This window comes from Artemia franciscana, chromosome 5, assembly GCF_032884065.1.
Source record: "Artemia franciscana chromosome 5, ASM3288406v1, whole genome shotgun sequence".
NCBI classification, from domain to species: domain Eukaryota; kingdom Metazoa; phylum Arthropoda; class Branchiopoda; order Anostraca; family Artemiidae; genus Artemia; species Artemia franciscana.
Window position 1 is genome coordinate 43,730,191 of NC_088867.1, and position 18,131 is coordinate 43,748,321.

Below are 18,131 nucleotides of genomic sequence, written 5' to 3' on the forward strand. Positions count from 1 at the left end.
TGACAAACTCCTTACAATTTGTTAGGTACCCTTTCATTTACAGATTACTAGGCTATTACGAAGAGTGGCTTAAATAATCAAGTTCTCCTTAGATCGTTAATAGCCAACTTGATTAGGAACTAATCAATTATAGTTATGAGGAAAGTTGTGCAAGAAACATTCAGATTGCATCAGCAGATTTTCTCTTTGTTTTGAGCTATTTTGCGTGGGCTTATTTTACACATTTCCAATGAAATCCCTGTGGGAGAGAAAGAGGGGGTAAACTGATACCATTGACAACTTTAGCATGCATACGGAAGAAAAGAATCAGCTATACAGATTACAAGACATAGTTCTGCTCCAAATTTTTTCTCTTTAGTTATTTTTGCTCAACCGTGATTTTTAAAGTTGTTTTGAATATATATATATATATATATATATATACTATATATGGATTTTCATTGTCGTTTTTCTTCTAACCGCAGACAATTTGCAGTCTTTTCATATTGAAATATATAATTTTGAAATTATTTCAAAGATGTTTGATTATTAAAGCAAGTCCGATACCTAACAACGATACCTACTACGCTGTAAACTTTAGGTTTTCTTTTTTAAGGTTTTTGAACTGTTTTAATCATTGATAAAATATGTTAAAATATTTTTGTAACTACCAGTTAGACGAAAATAGTGACGAAGACCACACTGCCTTTCCATAAAAAAAAAAAACAAAACAAAAAAAATAAACGAAGTAAAAACAATAGGGAATTTTTTTCCCAGACAGTGGAATTGAATTCAGTGGATACATCGGCCCTATGTCCAAGATCCGTCTTCAGCACAAAACCAAAAATATATATATATATATATATATATATATATATATATATATATATATATATATATATATATATATATATAAACTTACATTAAAATGTGAGGATTAAAACTAATAATGTTTTTAAAAACATTATTAGTTTTAATTATCGCATTTTAATGTAAGTTTATCCACTAAATTCAATTTCACTGTCTTAGAAAAAAAAATTCCCTATTGTTTCTACTTTTTTTTTCAACTACCAGTTTTTTGCTCTTTACGAAATTTAATGTATTTTCATACTGTCTCTTTTCAAAGATATTTGATTATTACAGTAAGTCTAATTCTCTAACAACCATTTCTACTAAGCTTCAAGCTTTTGGTTTCTTTTTTATGATTTTTGAATTGTTGTAACCCCTTGTCAAAATATATACAAATATTTTTGCAATTACCAGTTTTGTTCTTTAAGCAATTTAATGTAAACTTTTCCATGAATGAAAATATTATTTTTTTCTAATAAGTTACCAGTGTGACAATGTCATTGCAATACTGATGTATATAAAAATGACATTACTCACAAATTTTTTTTCCCTAAAATTAAGGCCCTTAAAGAATTTTCTCAAACTTTTTACCTATCTAGATTGTTTTTTCAGGCCAGAATACCCCAGGATGCCAATTCTGCCGAAAAAATATGGACGCCTTTTCAAGAAAAAATAAATACATACACAATTACTGCTCACTTATAAAAATAGTATTTGTATATACCTATTCACATGCTTGAAAGAGAGTAAAGTAAATCCTCACATGCCAAATAGGTAGCACAATGTCAGCATATCAATTATGGCACGCTGGAAGGTCTCAAGTTATAAGCTAAGCCCAATGTCATAGTAACTTGTTGAAAAGGTCCATAATCACGTGCTTTACGAATTTAAAATTTATGCTAATTTCAACCGAAGAACCTATGGGCATTTCAGAAAAGTAGTGCAGCTCTTATGTGCAAAGAACTTACAAGTAAAGATAAACAACAAAGCTCAGAAACCTCTCTAATCCTTAGAGATAAAACACGCACCCGTGATTTGTCTTCTGGCAAAAAATACAAAATTCCACATTTTTGTAGATAGGAGCTTGAAACTTCTACAGTAGGGTTCTCTGATACACTGAATCTGATGGTGTCATTTTCGTTAAGATCCTATGACTTTTAGGGGGTGTTTCCCCCTATTTTCCTAAATAAGGCAAATTTTCTCAGGCTCGTAACTTTTGATGGGTAAAATTAAACTTGATCAAACTTATATATTTAAAATTAGCATTAAAATGCGATTCTTTTGATGTAGCTATTGATATCAAAAGTCCATTTTTTAGAGTTTCGGTTACTATTGAGCCGGGTCGCTCCTTACTACAGTTCGTTACCACGAACTGTTTGATCTCCGAAGAAAGCTCCACGGGGAAATAAAAGCAATATAATTGATGACTTTAGGATCTATTAAGAGAAAAGAAGTAGTTAAATAGATTACGAGAAGTAATTCTGCCTCCCAAGCGTTTTCCTTAGCTTCTGTCGCAATCCGAGCAATCTCTTTCTCCCTGTTGTAAGTTGGGAATTCCTCGATAAAGCGTCCTTCGCCATTAGTTTTCTCTGGATCGGAGTCATTCTCTTCCTGGAAAAAAAGAATACTTTAATGTGTTCACTTCTCAGGTTTCTTCGCTGTAATCTTGATATAATTTTAAGCTGGATATTACTCAATTAATTAAGCATGAATATTTATAAGTAGTAGGTTTACAAATAAGTAAAAAAATTAAAGAAAACACTACCAGATCTGATTTCAAGAGATATAGAGAGGATAGAAAAGAGAGTATCAGGCATAGATACGCCTTTTAATGCAAGTTTAGTTCATCAATTTTTAATTTCTCATTAGGCGCGTGAGCGTTTTCTAACAATTTAGAAAGACAATTTAGAAAGACAAATTGCTTCAATTGAAGGTTTTTTGTATTTTCTAACTTTGCTTTATATATTAAAAATTATCTTTTTGAAATATTGCTGGTGTTTATCAGAGCTGGTGTTTATTTATATTTTCTTTCCCAGAGGCACTTCGTATGGAAGGGGTCATCACATAAGCTGCAGAGGGGGCTCATTCGATTGGTAATCGGAAATTCTAGTCCCCTTTTTAAGAGTCAAAAGTGATTGGAGGGCAACTAGCCCCCAACGCCCTTTTTTCCCCAACTACATCTGATAAAAAATTTGACATAGCCGCTTTGTTAAAAATGCACCCCACGCCCTTTTTTACCCAAAACCATCTGATATAAAATCTGAGATAGACACTTTGTTAAAGATAGTTCAAACATCAGATAATAACAACCCAGGGGTCGACAAAACTGCCCAGGGTCCGGGGGTAGGCCTTGTAAATTATGTCCTGGGGACATAAATGTTTCTAATAGAAGAAATGATCTTACGAGCTTCAAAAAGGGCTCATTTGATTGGAAATTGAAAGTTCTAGTTCACTTGTTAAGAGTCAAAATAGATCAGAGGGCAACTAGTCCCCCCCCCCCACGCCCTTCAATCCCCAAATACATCCGACGAAAATTTTGAAATAGGGATTTTGTTCAGAATAGATTAAAGATCATATAAAAACTCCGGGGTCGACAAAAACCCCAGGTCCCGGGGATGGGTCTTGTAAGATATGCCCTGAAGGCATTTATGGTTTTTTATAGAAGAAGTGCTCGTATAAACTCCAGAGAGGGCTCTTTTGATTAGAAATTGAAAATTCTAGTTCACTTTTTATGAGGCAAAAGAGATCAGTGGACAACCAGCCCCCACGCCCTTCTTCCCCAAACCAATCCAATAAGAATGTTGAGATAGCCATTTTATTAAAAATAATTCAAAGATCTTATAACAAAAACTCCAGGGTTCACAACCCCTCCGCCAGGGCCTGGGGCAGGCGCTGTAAGTTGTTCCCTGAGGGCATATGTGGTTCTTATAAAAAGGATGCTTGTATAAAGTTCTGAGAAGGCTCATTGAATCGAAAATTGAAAGTTCTAGTTCATTTTTTAAGAGTCAAAAGAGATCAGTGGGCCACTAGCCCCCCATATCCTTTTTTCACAAACACTTCCGATAAAAATTTTGAGATAACCTTTTTGTTAAAAATAGTTCAAACATTAGATAATAAAAACTCCAGGGTTGAAAAAATTCCCCAGGGCCCAGGGGCAAGCGTTGTAAGTTATGCCCTGGGGAAATGTATGGTTCTTATAGAAGGGATACTCGTATAAACTTCAGAGAGGGCACATTTGATTTAGAACTGAAAAATTCAAATTGACTTTTAAGAGTCAAAGAGATTATTAGTCGACTAGCCCCCCCCCCACGCCCTTTTCCCCAAATACACACGACAAAAATTTTGAAATAGCTATTTTGTTAAAAATAGTTCAAATATCATCTAACAAAATTTGGGGTCGACACCCCCCCCCCCCAGGACCCGGGGGCAGGCGTTAAAAGTTATGTTTTGGGGGCATATATGGCTTTTATAGAAGGGATGCTCGTATAAACTTCAGAGAAGGCTTATTGATTGGAAATTGAAAGTTGTAATTCACTGTTTAAGGGTCAAAATATATCAGAAGGGAAAGTAGCCCACCCGCGCCCTTCTTCTCCCAACCTTATCGATAAAAATTTTGAGATAGCCATTTTGTTGAAATAGTTCAAACATCAGATCCTCCGGGGTCAACACAACCCCCAGGGCCCGAAGGCAGGCGTTATACGTTACGCACTGGGGACATGTATGGTTCTTGCAGAAGCTAAATGATCCTCAATGATGAAATAATGAAAATGATGCTCATATAATCTTTGGAGAGAGCTCATTCAGTGGAAATTGAAAATTCTAGTTCACTTTTTAAGATTCAAAAGAGATCGAAGGGCAACTTGCCCCTCCCTACGCTCTTTTTATTGGCTTATTTAATTGGAAATTGAAAGATCTAGTTCATTTTTTAAGATCAAAAGAGATGAGAGGATGACCAGCCCCCCACACCTTTTCCCCCAAACCCGTCCGATAAAAAATTTTAGGTAGTCGTTTTGTTCAAAATGGTTCAAAAGTCTGATGATAAAAACTCCAGAGTTGACACAAACCCCCCAGAGCCTGGGGGCAAGTGTTTTGAATTATGCTTGGGGGCATATAAGGTTTTTATGTAAGGGGAGGTCGTATAAACCTTAGAGGTGGCTCATTTGATTGGAAATTGAAAGTTCTAGTTACCCTTTTGTGAGTCAAAAGGAATCAGAGGGTATCTAACCCCAACCCCACATATATTCTTTTCTGAAAATACATCCGATCAAAATTTTGAGATTGTCAGTTTGTTTGAAATAGCCCTACGATCAGAAAACAAAAATTTCGGTCTCAAGATAACTTTCCCCCTAAAGCCCGAGGAAAGGGTCCTAACTTGTACCCTGGGGGCATATATAGTTTTCATGGAAAAAATAATCGGATAAACCTAGGAGGGGACTTGATTTCTAATGATTAGAATTTGAAAGTTCTAATCCCTTCTAAGAGTCAAAAATGATCCGATTGCAACTATACACCCCTCTGCCTACCCTCTTTTCCCCAAGTTCGTAGCCCCACCCCCCCAAAAGTCCCTTTTTATCCAAATTCATCTGATCAAAATTTTGAGATAGCTATTTTGTTCAATATAGTTTAAATATCAATAACAAAAAATAAGGGGTCAACACAGCCCCCCCCCCCCAAAAAAAAGCCTTGGGGATGTGCTGTACGTTATGTACCCGGTGCAGATAAAGGTTTTTCGTAAGGGTGGTCGTATAAACATCAGAGACGGCTTATTTGATTGAATATTGAAACTCTTATTTACATTTTTAATAGTCATCAAAAGTGATCGGCGGGCATATACCCCCCCCCCCTTTCCCAAATGCATCCGATCAAAATTTTGGATAACCATTTTTTTCATATTCCAACGGTAAGATGACAAAACTACAGGGTCTACATACAGCCCCCCTAGACCTGACGGAAGGGTTGTAACTTATGCCCTTGGGACATGTAAAGTTTTTACAAAAAAGGTGGTCGTGTCAACTTTGGAGACTCACATGGCTAAAAATTGATAATTTCTTGTTCCCTTTTTAAGAGTCAAAAGTGATCCGATGGTAACTGACCTCCCCCCAACGTAAAGGCCATGATGCTCAATTTTTTCCCAGGGGCACTTCATATGCAAGGGGTGGTGTTAAAAACTTTGAAAAGGACCCATTTAATGTCATTTTTAAGATTAAAACGCGATTGGAGGGCATCAACCCCTCCTTCCACGCCCTCTTTGCCCCAAACACAGGCAATCAAAATTTTGAGATGGCCATTAGGTCTGAAATAGTGAAGAGGTGAAGTAATTAAAATAATTGTCCTCGGGGGTTCAAAAGGCCTCCCACTGCCCCCAGAGCAAGAGCTTTAAGCTATGCAAGCTGTTCCATTGTTCATATATAAGGTTTTTATCGAAGCAGTAATCGTATATGGTAATCGGTAATTGTATAAGCAAGAAATTACTATTAAAGAATAAATGAAACCCAAAATGAACAGAAATTAATTAAATAATCGCACCAAAAGAACATACAACAAGTACTGACATAAATGAACAAATTGTAAGAAAACACTAATAAAAAATAAATGAAAAAAAAAACGAACAGAAATTAAATAAAAAATCTTAGCAAACAAACTTTATTTGTTTACTAATTATATATAATTATTATAATTTATATATATTTATATTTATAATAATATAATATATATAATTTATATTATATATAAATAAATCTTAAAAGTATTGAAACTTAACTTGAATGCAAATCAAGCTTGAAGCAAAAAAAATTCCTACTAACAAGAATTTGTGTTTGGCCTCCTTTCACTGTAAAAGTCAAAAACCTAATGCGTCATTGGCGCTTTACTGAAAACTGTATGTGTCTTGAACAGTCTTGGAAAGAACTAATAAAATTAAACTAAAATACAACAACAAAAGAGAGAATAATGAGGACTTTTTTCCCAAGACAGTGAACCAACAAAACCTATTTGAATATTTCGGCCCTATATCTAAGGGCCGTCTTCAGTAAAGAAAAAATGAAAAACAATAAAACACTTACAATAAAAGTTCTCAGTTAAAAATCCATTTTTTTTTATTTTAAAATAGCCTTGGCATCATTACTTCTTAACAAAAAGTTCAGCCAAGACTGTCTGATAAAAGCTAACATTTTACAAGATAAAAAGGTTCATTCATTTCACTAACTGTATTTATTAAAAATTGGAATGATTTCTTATTGCGATATTTGCCTTCTCTGCAGCTAATCTGATAGTTCTTTTGATATTCGGCTTGTTTTTGTTCGTTCCTATTTTTGTTTTATTTTGAATTAGATTATTTTCTAAAATTTAGGAACAAGATTACAGCAACACAAAGAAAGTATTGAAAAAACATTAAAATCTAAAAATAACTCCATATCTTTCGATTCAGCTTTAAGTAATCATATTTTTGAAAATCCAAACCATTATGTTCTATTTGACGAAACAATTCTAATTAGAAATGACCTAGGAATCAAACAAACTGTCCGTGAGGCAATCGAAATCAAACGAAACTTAAATAATAATAGGCCTATATCCCTAAATAGAGACTTGGGTGAATACACACTCAACCCTATGTACACAAAATTAACTATAGAAAATAATCTAATTCAAAATAAAACAAAAATAGGAACGAACAAAAACAAGCCCAATTTCTCATTCTTTTATTTCTCAGTTGTTCTTTAGTATCCGTCGTTGGCAGTTCAAATTTGTTTAGATTTTGTGCAAATCGCGGATATTGGCCCCCAAACCCATCGGTGAATATTTTTGAGATAGTTATTTTGTTAAAAATCCTTTAAATGTTAAACAACAAAAACTCCGGTGTCGACACAGCTCCTCAGGGCCCAAGGGCAGACGTTGAAAATTATGCTCTGGTGGCATATATGATTTTTTTGGAAGGGATTCTCGTATAAAATTTTGAGAGTACTCATTTGATCGGAAATTGAAAGTTTTAGTCCACTTTTTAAAAGTAAAAAGAGATTCGAGGGCAACTAGCCCCCGCCCATAAGGCTTTAATGTTTATTATTTCTTATTTTCTCCAGAGGCACTTTTAAAAATAGTTCATACCAGATGACAAAAACTCCACGATCGACACAACCCTCCAGGGCCCGGGGCAGGCGCTGCAAGTTATTCCCTTGGGGCATATATGATTCTTATGTAGGTTGTTCCCGTATAAAGTTCAGAGGAGGTTCATTTGATTAGTAACTAAAAATTATGGTTTACTTTTTAATAGCAAAAAAAGATCAGAGGGAAACTAGCCCCCCGTGCCCTTTTCCCCCAAAATCACCCGGTAAATATTTTATATAGCCATTTTGTAAAAAATCGGAATAAATAAAAAAATGAGGTATTTTTAACTTACGAACAGGTGATCGGATCTTAATGAAATTTGATATTTAGAAGAATACCATGTCTCAGAGCTCTTATTTAAAATCCTGACCGGATCTGGTGACAATTGGGAGAATTGGGGGGGGGGAGCCTACAATCTTGGAAAACGCTTAGAGTGGAGGGATCAGGATGAAACTTGGTGGGAAAAAAAAGAACAAGTTCAAAATACGTGAATGACATAACCGAACCGGATCCGCTCCGGATCTGGTGACATTGGGGGAGTTGGGGGGGGCCTAAAATCTTGGAAAACGCTTGGAGTGGAGGGATCAGTATGAAACTTGGTGGGAAAAATAATCGGAAGATTATTGATACGTGATTGACATAATCAGAATGGACCCGCTCTATTTGGGGGAGTTGCGGAAGGGGTTAATTATGAAAAATTAAGAAAAAATGAGGTATTTTTATTTTACGAAGGAGTGATCGGGTCTTATGAAATTTCATATTTAGAAGGACCTTATAACTCAGATCTCTTGTTTTCAATCCCAACCGGATCCAGATTAATTGGGGGGGGGGAACCAGAAATCTTGGAAAACACTTAAAGCGGAGAGATCAGGATGAAACTTGGTAGGAAGAATAAAAACAAATCCAGATACGTGAATGATATAACCGGCCCGGATCCGCTCCAGATCCGGTGACATTGGGGGAGTTGGGGGGGACCTAAAATCTTGGAAAACACTTAGAGTGGAGGGATCGAGATGAAACTTGGTGGGAAAAATAAGAACAAGTCCTAGATTCGTGATTGACATAACGGTAACAGATCCACTTTATTTGGGGGAGTTCGGGGGTTAATTCTGAAAAATTAGAAAAAAGAGGTATTTATAACTTACGAGTCGGTGATCGGATCTTAATGAATTTTGATATTTAGAAGGACCTCGTGACTCAGAGCTCATATTTTAAATTCCAACCGGCCTTAAGCCTCTGATTTTTCCTTTTAATTCAATCTATTGATTCTTCGAATTTTGCTAGAGCTCATGCCATATAAGCTCTTGGCTCGTCCGGCCTCGTCGCAAGTGCCATATGAGCTCTTAGCTCTTGTTTTAATCTCTTTCACAAAAAAGTTTCGATTTCATTTTATTTGCTTTAGAAAACAAAACCTGGATATTTGTGATTGCTTTCATATGAACAGTGTTTTTGCAAATTAATATTTCCCCAAAAATGAATTTCTCCCAAGTCGAGACCTATATAGATCGTTTTGTCATTCCAGAAAATGAACGATCATCTTATTACAAACATTGAGTGAAGCTCGCTCTATTGGTAAATTAAAAAAAAAAAAACAAGTTTTTTTTAACTGCAAGTAAGGTGCAACAGTAAAACTTAAAACACAGAGAAATTATTCCGTATTTGAAAGGAATAAAAAATTATTCCGTATTATTCCGTACAAGTCCCCTCCTCGACGCCCGCTCTTTACGCTAAAGTTTGACTCTTTCTCACAACTCTATTTTTTTTAAACAATAAAAAACTTTAGCGTAAAGAGCGAGGTGTTGAGGAGGGGACTACCTCTTTCATATACGAATAATTTCTTTGCGTTTTGAGTTTTAATGTTGCTCGTTCCTTGCAGTTAAAAAACTTATTTTTTTTTATTTAATTTCTGAACGTTTTTGAATTAATGCATGCTTTGATTTTGGCTCACCACACATGAATAATCAAAACGAGATTTGCATATTAGTTTCTTTTGGCTAAATGGCGTTTTCTCATAGTTTTGATTGGATGATTTTGAAAAAAAGGTGGGGGGGGGGAGGCCTAATTGCCCTGCAATTTTTGGTTACTTAAGAAGGCAACTAGAACTTTTTATTTTTTTACGAAAGTTTTTTATTAGTAATGAATATACGTAACTTACGAATGAATATACATAGCGAACCTTTATATTTGTATATTTTTATTATGTATATGAGGGGGTTTGCCCCTAGTCAATACCTTCTTCTTTACGCTAAAGCTTGAATTCTGTCCGAATTATTTAAGAATGACCCCTGAATACAAAGGCCATAGAATAAATATTTGAAATTACTGAAAATACTTTAGCGTAAAGAGCGAGGTTTTGTGGAGGAGACGAACCCCCTTATATACGTAATAATTTCTGTTCGTCTTAGTTTTTAATGCTGCTCCTTACTTCCAGCTGAAAAAAACTATTTTTTATTTATTTTCTCATTGTTTTTTTTTAAATAATGCTAGAAATCCTTAGTCCCCTTCATGGAAATTCTCTTCCCTCATGATAAACTCCTCGATGGAAAGATTTTCCCATGTAAACCCCTCACCCGACCCCCCTCAACGTCCAAAAGGCCTCCTGAAAACGTATGTACACTTCCCAATAACCATTGCTAAATGTAAAAAATGGTCAAAGTTTGTAATTTGCAGCCCCTCCCCCGGGAGCTGTGGGGGATGAAATCGTCTTGAAAGACATAATTATGAGGTTTTTCGACTATGCTGAACAAAATCCCTATCTCAAAATTTTGATCCAGTGACTTTGGGAAAAATGAGCGTGGGAGGAGGCCTAGGTGCCCTCCGCTTTTTTGGTCACTTAGAAGGACACTAGAACTTTTAATTTCCGCTAGAATGAGCTCATGCGACATTCTAGGACCAATGGCTCGTAACAATCACCGCTGAAAAAAAAATAAAATAAACACGTATCCGTGATTTTTGTAGATAGGAGCTTGAAACTTCTACAGACGGGTTCCCTGATACGTTGAATCTGATGGTGTGATTTTCGTCAAGATTCTATGACTTTCAGGGGGGTGTTTTCTCCCATTTTCCAAAATAAGGCAAATTTTGAAACTTTTGATGGGTAAGACTAAACTTGATGAAACTTCTATATTTAAAATCAGCATAAAAATGCGATCATTTTGATGTAACTATTGGTACGCCCCGCTCTTTACGCTAAAGTTTTTTAATGTTTTAAAAAGTAGAGTTGAGAGAAAGAGTCAAACTTTAGCGTAAAGAGCAGGGGATTGAGGAGGGAACAGCCCCTTTCATATACGGAGCAAGTTCTGTTCGCTCCTTACTTTCAGTTAAAAAACTTTTTTTTATTCAATCAGATACAGAGGCAATGCTTGATATTTCAGCATATTCTTCTGTGGGTTCCCAGTTTAAACATTCAGATCTTACTGATTTCTGGGAAAGAACAGGAAAATAATATAAAAACAAAGGGGATAAAGCCCTGAAGTGTCTGCTGCCTTTCCATAGCTCTGCACTTGTTAAGAGGCTGTTTCATCTTATACATTTATCAAGAAAAATCATAGAAATAAATTTGATGCAGCTCCAGATTTGAAGCTCTATCTGCCACTGATTACTATTACTACTACTACTACTAACAACTCACCTCAGCACCAAGCCGCCTGAGGCCAACACAGCTGCACACATTCCTCCTCCATCCCAATCTATTCAAAGCCTCACTCTATACACCCTTCCAGGAAGTTCCCATTTCTTTTAAATGTTTCTTTATGAGATCCTCCCACCACAACTGTGGAAGACCTGCTTTCTGTTTAGCCCTATACGGTTGGCCGAAAAGGACAATCTTAGGCAATTTGTCATCCTTCATCCGGAGAACGTGCACTAGCCATCTCAACCTTTCTCTCATTATAGCCCTAGAAAGCGGTATTGAACCACACCATTCTTACAACCTACTGTTTGAAATACTATCAGTCAGTCGGGTATCCAGAACAATCCATAGGAAATTTTTCTGGAAAACATCTTGCAAATCTGCATCCATTTTTCGGAGCTCCCATGCTTCAGAGCCATACTTGACCACTATCATCAGTGTAGCTTCCAATATTCTAACTTATTTTCCAAACTTATTTGGAAACTCATTTGTTTGCAAACTTATCTTCCTAATCTTCCAATTTTTTTTTACTGTGAAAAAATCTTGAGCCTTGGTTATTCTACTTTTAACATCTTCATTGCTCACACCGTCCTTACTAATAATTCTAACAAGGTAAATGAAGCTGTCCACCTGATCAATCTTTTCGTTATCCAACGTCACCTTTTCATCTTCACTTATTTCTAGCCTTAGTGACTTAAGTCTTATTAACATTTCTAAAAGGCAAAACCTCTCAAAGTTAATTCATTTTGCTCACACTTTTATTCAGGATGCTTAAATTATCAGCATAATCTAAGTCCAGGAGAGTTTTTCCTCTCCATTTGATTCCGTGATGTCCCATTGCCTTTCCTGTGCTTCTTAAGACAAATTCCTTCAAAATAACCCATACAAAGGGGGACAGACCACAACCCTACTTAATTCCCGATTAATACGAAGCCAGCTGCCAACTTCATTTCCTAACTTAACCGCAGCTGTGTTATTCTCGTAGAGAGCACTAATCACTTTAATGTATATGTCTGGTATACCATACAAGGATAAGACCTTTACTAAAGCTCTTCTATCAGCAGAATCGATTGGTCCTTCCATCAATTGCTCCAGATTTAAGAAACTTAAGCTCAAGTATCCAAGCTTAAAGACCTAATTGAAAAGTATTAAGTTTTCTCTTCATAAATGTAAGCATTAAGCTTTCCATTCATAAAAGTAAATGATAAATTGTTTAAAAAATAACAACGCGAAATTTTTGTTATTATAAAATTATGCTAAGAAAGTACCCAAGTTTGGTTTTGGATTGTTCAAGATTCTTTTTCTCTTAATTTTTTTTTGGGGGGGTAATCGACGGTCAAAATTCTTGTTAAGGGGTAAAGAGTTTAGCATTTTAACATCGGAAAATGGTAGTACGGCAGTTAGAAAAACAAATGTTTGTTTCTAGTTATAGGAAAACGACGATAATATGAGGATGTGTCTTTGCTATCGAATCAAATGATCAGAGGTAAAGAAACACGAGTAGGGAGTGACTTGGGCTAAAAGTCATCAAAACTCAAAAAAGTACTTTTTATAACAATTAATAAATAAAAACAATCAACTTTTTATGCTGATTTTAAATTATAAAATCCACCTGAATTTAAGTTCCTCATCAAAAGCTACTAACTTGAAAAAATTGCCTGATTTTAGAAAAGGGGCAAAACCAGGCCCCTACAAAGCCCCATTAATAAAAAAAAAACCCGTTAAATTGGGCACATCTGAGAGCCATATTGTTGAAGTTTCAAGATCATATTTGGAATTTTGCATTTTCTCTCCTAGAAGAAGGATCAGAAATGCGTGTTAATTTATTTGTTGTATTATCCCTAGGAGTGATCGTATCGAACCGATCGTCTTGGAAAATCGAGAAAATGCTCATTCGAAGAAAAGTTATAAGATCCAGTGCGATTTTTCAGTAGAAGAAAATGAAGTAGAAGAAAGCTAAAAAGTGGCACTTTCCGCCATTTTATTATGCAAAACTACAATTTATTCCCACAGGGCCAAGCTGCTTTCGAATGAAAGAAGATAGCCGAATGAAATAGCCTTTTGATCTAAAGTATGAATAAACTGAATATCGACCTTCTTAGTTTCAGAGGCAGGAATGCCTCGCAATGGTGCATTGGTTCCTAATATAGATATTTATTTCAAAACTTCATTTACCTAAGTTGATTCACTTGGACTTTGATAAAATTATGTGCTGTGATACGTAATTGCGAATCAATTGTTATAGAGTAGGGGTGGTGGATCATTGTATAGGGGATAAGGAGTGTCTGATGATTTAAAACCACTTATTTATATAGGTTCTGTTGGAGGACGGCTGAGTTTCAAATGCGGATAAATGGCTTCTTTTGTAAAATAAAAAAATGTATTTATACGCTTAACATTGGAAGTGGTGGAGAGGTGGGGGGCAACTCATGAGTCCCTTCAGGAGATTTACCACGGGAAAGGCAAGTGACAACAGGGATTTTTTTTTATCAACCTTTTGTTTGAGACACTGGGTGTTATGTTGTTTTTCTTATGCTACACAGTTTGTGGTAACGAACTGTAAATAAGGAACAATTCATGCTAATAATAATCAAAATTTTAAACAGAGGAGTTTTGGGAACATAATATGCCGCAAATAGTTTTTTTTTTTTTTTCTGTGACTAAACAAATAAAAAGTGTTTTCTCAAAGGACAGTAAAGAGTGACACTAAAACTTATAAAGCACCGAAATTATTCCGTATGAGGTAAAATTCCTTCTCCTGAACCCCTCGCAATATTGCGCTAAAACTTTATAGTGGTTTAAACAATACTTCTTATTCCATATCTACAACCCTTGTGTTTGAGCAGTAGTTGTTGATGAACTGGGGCAAAAAGTTAAACTTTAGTGAGAAGAGAGACGGGCCTGGGGGGCAGCCTGTCTCATGTACAGACGAATTCCTGCTCGTTTTAGGCGTTACTATTACTCCCTACTTTCGTCATTGAGAGAACTTGTTTCTTTTTTAATTTAATATTCTGTTCGTGTTTCATAGAAAACATAGGGTTACACTAAAGACAAGAAACAAGTTTTCCCAAATGAGAGCAAAGAGTGACATTAAAGCATGAAACGAGCAGAAATTATTCCGTTTATGGAGGGGAATGCCCCCTCGGCCTTGACCTGTTATTTACGCCGAAATTCGACTTTTGTCCCAAGTCTTTAAGAAAAGAGCCGTTGTATTGGATTAAGAAGGTACTTTAGCGTACTATAAAACTTTAACTTAATGAATAAGAGGTTGAGGAGGGATCAGCCCTCCTTACTTATGGAGCAGTTTTCACTCGTTTGAAATTTTGATGTCGCTCTTTACTTACATTTTAGACAACATGTTTATAATTTAATAATATCGAAGTCGCATAAGTCAAGTAAGTAAGGCAAACATTTATATATTGTTCAGGAATTTATCCTGTGGAAATGAGTAATGACAGCATAATGACCTTAAAGGGCCCCTATCTCTTAGAATCTCGATCTGAACACTTTTTTTTAAACTTCTTCAAGAAGCAGGTGCTTGTTACGTAATAGGGTCTGTTTTCTTCAGGATGTAAATGTGTTTTACACAACAGGGGATGGTTTCTTCAAGATATAATCAATTGTTATGTTTAAAAACCTACGAGGACCAGGAAAAAACCTTCAGGGGGCCGCTAGTCAAGATGCAAACTTATACGCTACGTTATAGGGAATGTTTTCTTCAGGACATTCTTCAGGACGTTTTTTAATACATTTTTTCAGTACATTTTTCTTCAAGATTTCTTTGGTTGTTACGTAAAAGGGAATGTTTAGCTGTGTTAAGAATGATGCATTCCAGAGTGATTTGTTTCTTCATACCCCGTGGGAAACCCGCGCTTGTAACTGAGGAGGGCACCTACATGGGGTTTTAATAAATGACGATGCACACGTGTGACTTTACATAATACTTTGAGAGGTTTTTTCTTCAGGATTTCATTTTTCTTTCAAGGTGTTTTTTTTCTTCAGAGGGTTTTTTCTTTCTTTGAGATTTCACTTTCTTCAAGATTTTTTCCTCGGGGAGAATTTATAATCCAAAGAGTTTTTGTCCACTTTAGGAATCGAAAGAGATTTCCTCTCAAAGGAATGGAGCACTAGACAGCTTGACAAAGCAAGCCTTCCTTATATTTAAATTTGGGGAACACTTTCTAATGCGAAACGTTTCGAAAAATCTATGGATCGCGTGTTTTCTATATCTGGAATAATCAACATTTGGGGGAGAAAATCAATTCCTGGAAATTGTTTACATTTGGCATGCACCTGCTTGTTACAATGTTATTAATTTTGTAACGTGACCTACACAGGCTAAGTTAAGTACTGAATCAGTGATATGTTACATGGCAAGGGCTTTGGATATTTCATTGTGTAAATGATTGCGTATTGAACATTCACCCTGGAACAAGAAATCTAATAGACACAGGGTTTTCATTGTACATACAAGTTTTATTTGTAAGAAAAATCACGAAATCACAGAAAAAAGCAGAGGAGACTCCAGGTGGGAGGGTTCGTATTAGAGGGCGACAAAAAACTCTTTAAGGTGGTATTTTGCTAGGCGAGCAGCCAAGGTTTGCAAGTGGAAGAGAGTGCCAAAGAGCCGGTAAATCTGTATTCTTTTGCTTCCCAATCATGCTAAATTTCGGTTGTGATATTCAAAAGTATTGAAAGGTTTCTGGGTTATATCCTTCAATTCACAAATTATCTATATTGTTCTTATCAGAATAAATTTTGATTAATTCTAAGCTAGTGAGCTTTACATGTTTTGATTCAGCATAAAAACCAGGCTTTGTTTTGAAACTTTCTTTTTCTTAGAGCTTAATATTTATCGAAGGTCACCCTTTTTTGCGATTCACGGCTGTGAACTGTTTGATAAGCAACCTTATTTTATCAACCCGTGATAAATTATTTTGCACAGTTAATAGCGTTCTTTTCCAGTTTAACAAAAAAAGTCACTAGTAATTTTCTCGTTGGTCCTTTTCAGTAAAATTTTAGAAAATTTTTGGAAATTTGGAAAATTCACTTAAATGGAAAATTTGCAAACTTGCAGCATGTGTCAGAAAAATTTTGGTAACAAACTTGAGCCCGTATCGTAGTTTAAGCTCCTTTGGAATAGCTTAAAAATGTGTGAATTAATAGAAATATTTGGTTCCACTTTTATAGATTACGATGGTACTGTTGGTCGAGTAGGCAGATAAGCTTTGATAATTTCTTTATCTCTGTAAGGCGTTTTAGATCAGTGCATAATGGCAGACGTGAGTCAGTATGTAAATGCCGCTAAAGGGCGCTGTATGGTTTGAGCATACCAAGCGTGACGTCAAGAAGCACAGCGTAATAGATGCGGCACACGAATATGATATAAGTAGAAGATTCTTATCCCTATAGGCAATATAAGGGTGCATAGCTGAAACAAAATAGAGGCAAATTTTGATAGAAGTTAGGCTATAGACATACTAGTATTGTAGATTAAATAAAATGAAAACAAGAAAACCATAATCTCAATGGTGGAAAGTAGACGATACTTTCAGACGAAAAACTAAAAGCATGGTTTGCTTATGTTTCTCTTATCTGTTCTAAAATTACAGATATGGTTACAAGAAAGTAAACATTGGAAAACACTGCAATCTACTATACCAGGACAATTCCCCCCTTGGTGCATAAGCTCTAGAAAATTTTAAGTCTTAGGGTGTAACAAAACGCCACTTTTTCAAAATTGGTTACTGTGTGAGGAAATACACAGCTACGGCTGATAAAGAAGACTAGATCATGACTAGGTTTGATTGTTACCGAACTAACATCTAAAATGACAAACAGAAAAGGTCCTTACCTTTTTTATAGTTTCTTTTGTGCTGACACTTCTATGTTTATTTAGTCTTTTCTTCTTTTTATGGAGTGGCCTTGTCTCGATTATCATTTCCTCCAGCTCCAAAGTGGGATCACAGTTCAAATGGTTTTTCTATATAGATGAAATTAGAATATACTGTATAGGCAAAGTAGTAGTGATTGAAAAATGCACGCTTGTGTCCTGGTACATTTGGAGTTTAGCTTTTAAATTTAGTACACTAGTTCTTAGTTCAGATAAAACAAAGAATTTTAATCGAGAATAAAACAATTAAAATAAGCAAGTAACAAAGGTCTGAATATTGTTTCCCACATTCAAATTCACTGTCCAATTAGGGATAAAAATGGATTTGTTCATTGGCGTCAATTCTGTTATTTTTTTGGAGGTGGGAATATATTTTATCAATCTAGGGGAGCAATTTTTTCGCTTTTTTACTCTTTTATCAATGAAAATATTAAAAATAGTATTTTCTAATGAAAATGTCCCCGAAATAGCTTTTTTTCAGAATATTCGTGGCTGGGTGGGGTTAAAAATTTAGTTGGAGGGATTGAATTCTAATAAAATTAATGTCTGCTAGAGAAAAGTATTGCTGTAGGAACTGCTTCCATTCTACATTAGAAACATCAATGACGTTAAAACTGAATAACGAATCCTTTTTTTCCAGTTTTATTTTTGTCCTAGACTAAAATAAACATGAAACCA

At 35.4% G+C, this 18,131-nt stretch overlaps 2 protein-coding genes across 5 annotated transcripts in view; both read right to left on the reverse strand.

The window, feature by feature from the left end:
• The window catches only part of LOC136027460 (ADP-ribosylation factor-like protein 2), a 274,558-nt gene that overhangs the window by 53,301 nt on the left and 203,126 nt on the right, over positions 1-18,131 (reverse strand). The window lies entirely within an intron of this gene.
• LOC136026793 (serine/threonine-protein kinase 32B-like) overlaps positions 1-18,131 on the reverse strand; it is a 136,939-nt gene that overhangs the window by 5,747 nt on the left and 113,061 nt on the right. Inside the window, exons 5-6 of the mRNA XM_065703494.1 lie at positions 17,415-17,543; positions 2,299-2,439 (exon numbers count right to left, since the gene is read on the reverse strand). Coding sequence (XP_065559566.1) covers positions 2,299-2,439; positions 17,415-17,543 — 270 coding nt within the window. The remainder of the gene's footprint in view (positions 1-2,298; positions 2,440-17,414; positions 17,544-18,131) is intronic.